Below are 11,222 nucleotides of genomic sequence, written 5' to 3'. Positions count from 1 at the left end.
CAGATTTCTAAGGATAAATCTTCCTGCGGGAGGGCATCCAACTGCTGTGGCATTTGCTGATGATGCCTCATCTATTGTTGTGTCTTGTCATACTATGTCTGGTTCATCTTTGTACATGTACGGTGAAGAAAAGCAAAAGGATCAGCAAGGGAAGCTTCCTCTTCCTGGGATCAAATGGGACCACCATCATATTCATGACCAGAGAGCAGTCCTTACCATCTCTGGAGCAACTGCAACTTACGGTACTGCTGATGGAAGTGCTGTCATTGCCACTTGTTCCGAAGGTATGAATTTTCCATGGCCATCATACAATTCTAGTTGCCTGTTGCCTATCTATATCTCGTTACTATAAAATTGCTTTTGGAACCGTTATGACTACCCAAATGTGTAACATAAATTTTCTGTATTCCTGTTACAAATGTACTCCTCTGGTAAACAAATTGTTGTCTATTCCTTAATCCTTGTTCTTCATCAGGAACTGATATCATACTTTGGCATGGGAAAACTGGGAGGAATTTGGGACATGTAGATACAAACCAGTTGAAGAACCACATGGCAGCAGTATCGCCAAATGGACGTTTTTTGGCAGCTGCAGCGTTTACTGCAGATGTGAAGGTAATTTTAAAATAAATTCAAACCATTATGAGTGTATGTGTGACCATATCTCATGACTTAGTAAGTGCTTTGTAGGTGTGGGAAATTGTTTATCAGAAAGATGGTTCTGTAAAGGAGGTTTCAAGAGTTATGCAACTTAAAGGCCACAAGGTATCATTCACTACCTATAGCATGCAATCCATATCCACGGTGTGGGCTCTTTCTCACATTTTTCTTGCCATCTTTTCATGTTTAAACCTATGCTACGGTATCCAGAGTGCAGTGACTTGGTTATGCTTTTCCCCAAACTCGGAGAAAATCATCACCGCTTCAAAAGATGGTTCAATAAGAGTCTGGAACATCAATGGTTAGTAGAATTGTTTTTAATGTGTGCATCATTTTGATAGTTGCCAAATGCAAAGCAGATCCCTGGTATCATTAGGGGATATGTTTTGGAATTTATGATAGACGGGATGATTTTGATTTATCGAACAAGTAACCTGAAAGGCATTGTGTAATTTTGGTTGAAGTCCGCTATCATCTTGATGAGGATCCAAAGACTTTGAAGGTGTTCCCGATTCCACTCTGCGACTCAGGAGGCAATCCATTGCACTATGATCGTCTCAGCTTATGCCCGGAGGGAAAGATATTGGCAGCAACCCATGGTTCCACATTGCAGTGGTTATGTGCCGAAACTGGGAATGTCTTGGACACAGCTGAGAAAGCCCACGAAGGTGATATGCTATCTAATTTCTTCACTTTTACCACCTATTAAAAAACCTTATACTTCAAAAATCAAGCAAGTACTAAAGTTAAACGCTGTCGGTTGTATGTGTAGGGGAAATCACATGCATATCTTGGGCACCCAAGGCTATCACAGTTGGTATGTCTCTGTCTATATGTTTGTATATTTTCCGTATAGTTGGGTTGTGGTCTGAATAATTTGGTGGTGTTGTGTTGGTTCAGGGGAGAGAAAGGCCATGGTATTAGCGACATCAGGCGATGACAAAAAAGTGAAGCTGTGGGAAGCACCAAAGTCGCAATCTTTGTAAAGTTGCATACACATAGTCCCTTAATCACATGAGGAATAGTTAAACGGCGTATAAAACTTGCGAGAAAACTCTTAAAAGGTTTTTGTTTGGAGTCCTCAAGTGTCTTTCAACTTTTGAATTTTGTTATAATTCCGATCATCTATTTCAAAAAAAAAAAAAAGAAAAAAAAAGAGAAGAAAACGAGTAGGAATGGCTTTGTAATTTGAGAAGAGAGTTTTCATCTTTTTCCATAATGAGCAATTTTAAAAAAGCACACAACATCAAGAAATGTGATGGAGATGAAAAAGAGGTTCCCCCGCAGAGAGGAGGATAACTAGAAATGGATTTGAATGAATCATGCGACAACCGAGCGTGAAAAATTGATGTTTGTGGTATTGGACTGACTCTGATGAACGAAACTGGGCCAGAAGAAAGTAAGGCCCACGAATAATAATAATAAACCCTAACGCCTAGAGGAGGAGGCTCTTTCTCTCTCTCTCTAAGCCAGAGAAATTAGGGTTTCTGTTTGTCATCATATTCAGCAGTCAGTCAGTCAGTCTCACAGCATCCGTAGGAGAAAGTTTCTGAGAATCTGTCACTATGGGTCGTATGCACAGTAGAGGGTTTGTTCTTCTTCCTCTTTATCTTCGTCATGTTGTTCTCAGAGGTGCTGTCAATTGCGCAAATCTAACATGTCCGTATCGTTTTTTGTAGAAAGGGTATTTCGGCGTCTGCGTTGCCGTACAAGAGATCATCTCCGAGCTGGCTCAAGACTACCTCTCAGGATGTAAGTTATTATATCATCTCTGCTTTCAATTGCTTGGTTTGGTTGAATGATTGAATCCTGCCTTACATATATTATTACCATTTTTACAGGTTGATGAATCAATCTGCAGATTTGCCAAAAAGGGACTGACCCCTTCGCAGATTGGTGTCATTCTCCGTGACTCTCACGGTATTCCTCAGGTCAAGAGTGTTACTGGAAGCAAGATTCTCAGGATCCTCAAAGCCCATGGTTTGTTTGCAGTTTCCTAGTTTGCAAACTTTTTCTTCCACTTTTTTTCTTTTTTGTCTTACGAAATCAAAGTCATAATTTTGCTTCCAAGGCCTTGCTCCGGAGATCCCTGAGGATCTGTACCACCTTATTAAGAAGGCTGTTGCCATCCGTAAGCATCTCGAGAGAAACAGGAAGGACAAGGATTCCAAGTTTAGGCTCATCTTGGTTGAGAGCAGGATTCACCGCCTCGCTCGCTATTACAAGAAGACCAAGAAGCTTCCTCCCGTCTGGAAGTAGTGAGTACCTCATCCATTATCTCTTAATTTACATCTTGCTTTCAATACCTTTAGGATCTCTCTTACCACTCATAACTCACTAGTTTTGTCAACAACAAAAAAAAAAAAAAAGAATGTGGATTTAGTCTCTGCATAGGTAGTTGTAGTTTGTTTTCAACGGGTTATGAACTACTATCAGGACTACTAGCATTTCCTAATGCACTTTGCCAACATTGTCCTCTTGACCCTTTTGCATGTCATAACCTGTGTTATCAATGCTTTGCACTGACTTTCGCTCTCCACCTGCAGCGAATCCACAACCGCTAGCACCCTTGTTGCTTAATTAAGCTGGAGTAGGTTCAGCTTTTGAGAGGAGGAAGATTCTACAAGTCTGTTGCTTCCCTTTTGTTTTTGATGAATTCTGGACTTTAGTCTTCATGTGTCAAGATTTGATCTGTGTTTGCCTCTTCTTCTTTTTTTGAATCTTAAGCTCTCGTTACTTTAAGAAAATCATATGGTCATGAAGTTACATTTGCCATCTTATGCTCCTTACTTTTGAAAGAGAATCACATGATCATTGGAACCATCCCCTTTTAGGCATTAGTATACCATTATAGTGAAGTGAACTGAGAAGCAAGATATATTTTTGAGTTTAAAGAGATATGGAACAAAATAAGTACTAAATGAGAGTAATAAGTAATGAGAGTGACAAAGAATGTAATCTCAAATTTATGGTTCTTATGGAGAGTATAAATCGTTTTCGAGTACAAAAACATATATGGAGAAGACAGGGGGGTATGAGCCAAGCCAGCCGCCAAAGAACCAAGAAAAGAGCAAGTGTTAAAACGTGAAACAATCGCAAGAATCTCAGAATAAATAAAAAAAAAGAAGCTACAAACTCAATCAAGGATCAACTAGCAGCTTTCTTTCCGCCATTGTAGTAGCCCAAATACCATCTGGCAAACTTCTTAAGACCCGTCTGAAGATCGGTGGTGGGTTTGTACCCGAGCTCTCTCTGGGCGGAACTGATATTAGCATGGGTGAAAGGAACATCCCCGTTCCTAGGCAACTTCATAATGTTCCTCTTGGCCTTGAGTTTGAGAAGTCTCTCGAGAATGGTGACGAGATCAGTGACGGGAACAGGGGAAGTGTTGCCGAGATTGAAAACCCTTAACTGGGCGGCACCGCGCTTTTTACCACCTGTGCCAGTGCTCTTTTCGGCAGTGTCCAAAGCCCCGAGACAGCCCTTGACAATGTCATCAATGTAAGTGAAGTCCCTGGCGACGGTACCATGGTTGACACCCTCAAAGATGGAAATGGGTTTGCCTTTGAGGATGTCTCTGGTGAAGAAGAAATAGGCCATGTCAGGTCTACCCCAAGGACCGTAGACGGTGAAAAACCTCAAGCCAGTGAGAGAGAGTCCGTAGATGTGGTTGTAAGTGTGAGCAATCTCTTCACCAGCTTTCTTAGTAGCAGCATAGAGACTAGCAGGCTGATCGGTGCGGTCTTTCTCGGAGAAGGGGACCTTAGTGTTCAAGCCATAGACAGAGCTAGAGGAGGCCCAGACAATGGCGGGCTGGGGGTTAGCGGATTTGCAAACCTCGAGGAGATTGACGAAGCCGGCGATGTTACTGTGGACATAGGAGCTAGGGTTTTCCATGGCGTACCTGACACCAGCTTGAGCGGCGAGATGCATAACGTGGGTAAAGGGGACGACTTCGAAGAGCTTCTTCAAGAGAGCAGCGTCATTGATGTCACCTTCGACAACAAAGACACCGCTCCTCTCCAAAAGGGCTTGGCGAGCACGCTTGAGGGAGGGATCGTAGTAATCGTTGAAGTTGTCGAGACCGAGGACGCCGTCACCGCGGCGTTTGAGAGCGGAGGAGACATGGGTACCGACGAAACCGGCGGCGCCGGTGACGAGAACAGAGAAACCGCGGCGGGAGCGGAGACGGGCGGAGGATCGGACGCGTTTCTCCCAAGCGGGGCCACCCCAGGAGTAGGTGCGGAGGGAACGGCGAGAAGTAGAAGTGGGGTCATCGGAAACAAGGGGAGATCGGTAGAAGAAGATGAAGATCAAACCAACGAAGACGAGAGACCAAAAGGCGAGCTTGGCCACGGAAGATTGCCACCGCGTACGGTGGAAGTAGGGCTTGAACTTGCCTGGCGTCGATGGGATATCATCAAGATGCTTCATTTTTTAATTGCTTCTTCTCTCTCAGATCCAACACAATCTTCTTCTTTCTTCTTCTTTCTTCTGATGGATTCGTTTGTTTGGTGAGAGCGTTTATAGGCTTCTCCGATTTCGAAGGCAAGATCAACAATTTCAAGATTTTGTTTCTCTGCCTCTCTCTATCTCTCTATTTTTGGCTTTTCTCTTCTTCTTCTTTTTTTTCTTTTTTCTCTCTCTCTCGAGAATGTAACACACAAGGCGAAGAAGAAGAAGAAGAAGAAGATGATGGTCAAAACGAGTTTTAGATTTGGAGAGTCAAACCAACTCTCTAATTAATCTCCATTACCTATATTTTTTACTTCACTCTCTCCCTTTACTACTACCTAACTAACTCCAATCTCTGATTCCTAATGAGTTTTATCTTCTTCCCTAATCCCACTAATTTAGCCTTATTAACTTTGATTTTACTATTATTTATTGAAGCTTTTTGATCATTCGTGTATGTATATATTCATTCATATTGGACTAGTAGATTTGTCTTTTTGGCCCTTTTCTATCTTTGTGGTTAGGGTTCTTAACTAATTTACATCCAATTATATAGGTTCATCCATATACAAACAAACATCTATATATATAGTATAGCTCCTTGTAAAATTAATAAAAAAAAGTACTATTTGTCTTTTTTTCTTTTTTTTTTATCAAAAGATAATTCCCATTAAATACTAATTGTGACTACAGGGGAAGGGAAGAGCCCTTTTTGCCAAAACGTCTGCTTGGCTATTGAGAGGTCTTGAAATAAAACAGAAAGAGCAAAGGTTAAACATCAAAGAGAGATACAGGATATTGTGAGCAATCCCGTGAAGTTCCTTGTGGAAGATCTTCGGATTAAGGGCTTTGACTAGGGTTAGCGAGTCAGAAGCAAAAAGGATGTCTCTGGTCCCCGATGCAATTGCAATTCTCATCGCTGTGAGAAGTGCCTTTGCTTCGGCCATCAGTGGTGAGGCAACCACCGGCAGAGATGCAGAGCCTTTAAATAAGATGTGGTCCTGAGAATCTTTACAGATCCATCCAATACCCGTCTATCTGTCTTCCTTCCAAGACGCGTTCGTACAACAAAGAACATAATTTGGGGGGATCTGTGGGATTCGGGGGTTTTTATTCGACATTGGTAGCTTGGTGAGTGTTGCAGAGAGGGGTTGGGCATCATGCCACTCGCGTGCTCGGATGATAGTTGTGATCAGTGCATCCTCTGCAGAGATCCGCTTTTTGTTGAAGATAAGTTGATTTCGCGATGTCCAGATCACCCATAAGATCCAGGGAGATAGTGGGCCACTTCCTACACCAGAGGGTGGTAAACAACGAAGGTCATTTGCCGATTCCAATCCCGACTTTGCAGTTGCGATCTCCTCCACTATCAACCGTTTCTCGAACGGTGCAAGGTCCCAGATTTTCTTAGCAAAAGGACACTTATAGAACATATGCAGAACTGATTCTTCCGCTTCACAGTGTGGGCATTTCAGGGAGTCATTAACACATCGGTAATCAAGGTTCTCCCCAACTGGTAATGCATTCTGGATTATCTTCCATAGTAGTAATTTTGTTTTGGGGGAGCACTTAAGAGACCAGATTTGTTTGTGCCAGTTAAAATTGTCCAGGGTCGTGTTGATGGGAGTGCTTTCTTCAGGTTCCTCCTTTTTGATGGCCTCAATATAACCAGATTTTGAAGAATACGTACCGTCACTCGAGGGGAGCCAAGCCCAAATATCAGGTGCTCCCGAAAAACTTGGGTTAAGATTTAGAATCATTTGCTCATATTCCGGTAGGATATTTCTGATAAGCTCTTTATTCCAATATTTTGATTTTGGTAGTAGGAGGTCAGCCACCTTAAGGTGTTGAGAGGCTTCTGTAGGAGGTCCCATAGGAGCTACAGGAGAAGTAACCGATAGCCAGGGATTTCTCCATACCGGTGTCGAGGTGCCCGATCCAATTAGTTTTCCAAGATGGGGTTTCAAAAGGTCTCATCCCATACAGATACTACGCCAACCGTGGGACGCAAAGTTTGGGGTGGTGCATTCTAGCAGAGGGTACTCTTTGCAGTATTTGCCTAAAAAGACTTTTGCAAACAAGGAGGTTGGTTTGGTGAGCAGGCGCCAACATAGCTTCGCAAGGAGAGCTTTCTTGAAAGTTTTGATGTCTCGGAACCCCAAACCACCTGCACTGTAAGATCTCGTCATCTTTCTCCACGCAATCCAACTCATTTTCTTCTTTCCAGTGTTAGAGTCCCACCAGAATCGGGTAAGGGCTGATTGGATTCTTTTACTTAATGAATTTGGCAGGTGGAAACAAGACATGGTGTACGTAGGCATAGCTATCAGGATTGACTTTAACAGGGTTAATTTTCCAGCTGTGGAAAGAAAGCGAGAAGACCAGCTTGCTGCTCTTTGCTTAATCCGATCCACAATGGATGTGAACAAATCCTTCTTTTTCCTTCCAAAGAGCTCCGGGAGGCCAAGGTATTTACCCTGTCCCCCCTCTTTTTGTATCCCCAAATCACTCTTGACCCTCTCTCTTATATCAATAGGCGTCTTCCTTGAGAAAGTGATGGATGACTTATTTTGATTGATCATTTGGCCTGATGCATCACCGTATTTCTTCAAGATGGTTTTCAGGGTTCTGCAGCTTTGTTGATCGAACCGACAGAAGAACATGGTGTCATCAGCAAAAAGAAGGTGATTGATCCTTGGACTTCCTTTGGCCACCCTTAGTCCTGGTAAGTTCCCTTTCATTTGTGCTTTATGACATAAGCCAGATAGAACTTCACTGCAAATGATAAATAGATAGGGGGAGAGGGGGTCTCCTTGTCTAATACCCCTCTCAGGAACCACTAACCTTTGGCTTGTCCATTAAGTAGGAAGGAATAAGTAACTGTAGACACACATTGCATAAGCCATTGGATCATAGTTTGGTGAAACCCCATTCGCTTGAGAGCTGCCTGAATAAAATCCCATTCTAGGCGGTCGTAGTCTTTACTCATATCAGTTTTAACCGCCATGAAGCATCTTTTTTTCGCTCCAGAGGTTTTAAGATAGTGTAGTGCTTCATGAGTAATGAGAACATCATCAGAAATTGCTCTCTGTGGCACAAAGGCAGATTGGTTCTGAGATATGCATGCATGTAGGATAGGTTGGAGCCTCTTAGCAAGTAACTTTGATATAATCTTGTAGTACACAGAACATAGCGCTATTGGTATGTAATCTGAGACCTTTTGAGGTACAGTGATCTTCGGGATTAACCTAATATGTGTGTGGTTTATCTTCTCTGGCAGGATCCCATTGATGAAAAAACTTTGCACCTCGGCAATGGTTTCAGACGCCACAGTCTCCCAGTTTGATTGCAAAAAGCTCGCAGAGAATCTGTCAGGTCCCGGAGCCTTATCTGGGTGTATCGAGAAGCAAGCAGACTTTATTTCCAGCAGAGTGGGCATTGCTATCATCTTATCGTTCATTTCTGCAGTTATACATGGGGTGAGGGCTTCATCAACAACGGCTTTCCTCTCACCATCTTGTGATGTGAATATGTCTTGGAAGTAGGCAGAGATGATTGTGAGAATATCTTTTTCTTCGTAGGCTGGGGAACCTGTAGGTGTCTCAATGACTGAAATGGTATTCAAAGCTCGTCTACCTTTTGTTGATGCGTGAAAATAGCCAGAGTTTCTATCTCCAAGAGCGAGCCACAATTGACGACTACGTTGCTTCCAAAATTCCTCCTCCTGTTTATAAGCTCTTTGTAGGTTTTGATTGATCAGGTCAATATTGCTTTGTGTTGAATCATCATCCACCATAGCCTCTTCCAATTGCTCTCTAAAAGAGTTTATCTCCTTTTGGCTGTTTTGCAGTTGAAGCTTACTCCATTTGATGATAGCTGTTCTGCAGTACTGTAAGCGTTGATCCACTGAGGCATCAGGATCTGTGTTCCAGGCTTCTGTTACTAGTTTTAGGACTCAGGCTTTTCTTTCAAGCGTCTATCGTATCTAAATAGACCTTTCCTTTTTTTTCTTTTCAGGGTCAAAGGAGGTTACCAGAGGTCGATGATCAGAACCTTCAAAACGAAGGTATTCACTGCGTCCTGATGGGTACTCAATAATCCAATCGTTATTAGCCATTGCTCGATCCAAACAACATCTAACAACATGGTTATTTCTTTTTCCTCTCCACGAGAGGAAGTTACCGCAATGCTTGAGGTCATATAGGTCACAAGAGGACATAAGGTGTCTTAGATCTGAGAAGGAGCCTTCAGCTCTAGGTGGTCCTCCCACTTTTTCCTCGTTGCTGATAATATCGTTGAAATCTCCCGTGAGGAACCAAGGGCCAGATCTTGATGTGGCGATCTCTTGAAGGTTGTTCCACACAGTTTGTCTTTGTGTACGGTCTGGTTCTCCATATAGGAAGGTAGAGAAAAAACTCCTGCCCTTTGCCTTGATTTTTGTATCTATGAAGTGTTGATTGGCAGATATAACTTCCAACTCTATGTCTGATTTCCAGAAGAGAGCCAGACCCCCTGAGGCCGGAGTGGATGGAGGCACCAGATGGTGAAATGGATATTCTATCCATTGAAGGGAATTAAGGACTGTTTCCGAGGAGTTCTTCGTCTCCATAAGGAACACAATGTCAGGGGAGATCTTTCAACGGATCTCCTTTAATCGCTGGATTTTTATGGGATTCCCCAACCCACAACAATTCCAGCTCACCACTCTTAAGGAAGAGGAGGTGCTGGATTCTGAAAATCCAGTTTCGCCTTCCTTATTTGTGGAACCAGAGATATCTTTGGAGGAGCTGGGTTACTATCGTGTTGTTTCTGTCCTTGGTCTCTTTGCCCCGAGACTGGAACTCTTGAAAAGCTTGGTCCCGCGCCCTGCTTCTTTGATGCCTTTGAGGTAGGTTGTTTCTTTGGTGAACCTTGGAGTAGGTTACGTTTCTGACTCTTAGCCCCAGTGAGCTTGACAGTAGATTTAGCTAGGTTTTTGGAGAGTGGGGGTCTTCCTCTACCTCTTCTCGAGTTCTGACTCAATCCTTGTGTGTTTCTTTTGTGTTGAGTTCCAAGGGCAGGAGAGGAAGCATCCAGCATTTCCGGCAGTCTCTTATCTCCAGGTAAAACTTGATTTTGATCAGAGCCTAAACTGGCCGCTGCAGAGATAATCTGATCCGCTGTTTCATTTTTTAGGTTTCTAGCCTCACCCTGAATGACACGTTGTCGCCTAGCTGCACTTTCTGTAGGATCCGCACAAGATATGTATTGCACTGTGACCTCTCTCAAATCATTCGGCACTTGGTCTTTTGTAGGGATAACTGGAGGAGAGAGGAGTGGGGCCTTTGAAGATATGCCACCTGTTACATCATTCCGGGGAAGATGATTATGAGGAGGCGGGGTGGTGGGATCTGGTTCCTCGATTTCTCGTTCCAATGGGGGGCGACGTGGTCTAGAGGAGTCAGATTTCTCTAGTGAAAGCCTCGCTAGAGCATCTCCTTTTTCTCGCCGTTGTAGGTTACTAGTTGATGGCCTTCTTTCCTCTCGTGACTAGGGGTGGTGGCGATATGAGTCTCTGCTTTGATAGCTTCTTTGAGGGTAATGGTCTCTATCCGAAGATCGTCTTGGGTTTTTAAGTTTTCTGGGGCGGTCATGTTGGCTTGAGTAGCCATATGACTTACTGTCAGCAGGCTGTAGTCGATAACTTGGAGTATTATGACCAACAGGAGGAAAGTTCCTTGTTACCGATTGACCAGAAACCTCCCTTGGGGGTCTGAAATTATTTTCTAGGGTGTAGTAGTTTCTGCGAATCCCTTGGGATTCTGATAGACTGACTGTCTTGTTTGTTGCAGGGGATTCTTTCTCTATAGCTATGCCTGGGCAGTTCTTAACGTCGTGAGTCAAGCGCTGGCAATGGGAACAATGGTTTTTCAGATTCTTGTAGTCCAGGACGACAAGGACTTCACTTCCATCAGCAAATTCGACGATGGTTTCTTTTAATAGGGGTTGGAGGCCATCCACCTGGATGCGGATCTTGGCAGTCGAGTTGGTAATTTCTGTGTTCTCTATCTCTCCTAGTTCTTCCCCTATGGTTTGTAGCATAGCTGGTTGCCAATAATGTTTTGGTA

The 11,222-nt window shown here is 43.3% G+C and overlaps 4 protein-coding genes across 4 annotated transcripts in view; 2 read left to right on the top strand and 2 right to left on the bottom strand.

Moving 5' to 3' along the window:
* LOC104737769 (transducin beta-like protein 2) overlaps positions 1-1,872 on the top strand; it is a 3,212-nt gene extending 1,340 nt beyond the window's left edge. Inside the window, exons 4-10 of the mRNA XM_010458022.2 lie at positions 4-284; positions 476-615; positions 691-765; positions 871-961; positions 1,125-1,328; positions 1,433-1,477; positions 1,561-1,872. Coding sequence (XP_010456324.1) covers positions 4-284; positions 476-615; positions 691-765; positions 871-961; positions 1,125-1,328; positions 1,433-1,477; positions 1,561-1,646 — 922 coding nt within the window. The 3' untranslated portion in view covers positions 1,647-1,872. The remainder of the gene's footprint in view (positions 1-3; positions 285-475; positions 616-690; positions 766-870; positions 962-1,124; positions 1,329-1,432; positions 1,478-1,560) is intronic.
* LOC104737768 (40S ribosomal protein S13-2) lies at positions 2,109-3,445 on the top strand. The gene is made up of 5 exons (XM_010458021.2): positions 2,109-2,248; positions 2,340-2,412; positions 2,502-2,640; positions 2,732-2,918; positions 3,207-3,445. The coding sequence occupies exons 1-5, from the start codon at positions 2,226-2,228 to the stop codon at positions 3,238-3,240; spliced, it is 456 nt and encodes a 151-aa protein (XP_010456323.1). The 5' UTR covers positions 2,109-2,225; the 3' UTR covers positions 3,241-3,445.
* On the bottom strand, positions 3,604-5,488 carry LOC104737766 (UDP-glucuronate 4-epimerase 3). Its single transcript, XM_010458020.2, has one exon. The coding sequence runs from the start codon at positions 5,092-5,094 to the stop codon at positions 3,808-3,810; it is 1,287 nt and encodes a 428-aa protein (XP_010456322.1). The 5' UTR covers positions 5,095-5,488; the 3' UTR covers positions 3,604-3,807.
* LOC104738581 lies at positions 6,150-6,989 on the bottom strand. The gene has a single exon (XM_010458735.1). It carries the CDS (start codon positions 6,987-6,989, stop codon positions 6,150-6,152), a length of 840 nt encoding a protein of 279 aa, XP_010457037.1.

This window comes from Camelina sativa, chromosome 13, assembly GCF_000633955.1.
Source record: "Camelina sativa cultivar DH55 chromosome 13, Cs, whole genome shotgun sequence".
NCBI lineage: Eukaryota > Viridiplantae > Streptophyta > Magnoliopsida > Brassicales > Brassicaceae > Camelina > Camelina sativa.
This window is presented reverse-complemented; position numbering and strand designations above follow the sequence as displayed.

Coding starts and splice junctions, on each gene's coding strand:
- LOC104737766 (XM_010458020.2), bottom strand. CDS start 5,094: ATGAAGCATCTTGATGATATCCCATCGACGCCAGGCAAGTTCAAGCCC.
- LOC104738581 (XM_010458735.1), bottom strand. CDS start 6,989: ATGGGACCTCCTACAGAAGCCTCTCAACACCTTAAGGTGGCTGACCTC.
- LOC104737768 (XM_010458021.2), top strand. CDS start 2,226: ATGGGTCGTATGCACAGTAGAGG. Junction 2,641..2,731: donor CAGGATCCTCAAAGCCCATG/GTTTGTTTGCAG, acceptor TTTGCTTCCAAG/GCCTTGCTCCGGAGATCCCT. Junction 2,919..3,206: donor CTTCCTCCCGTCTGGAAGTA/GTGAGTACCTCA, acceptor CTCCACCTGCAG/CGAATCCACAACCGCTAGCA.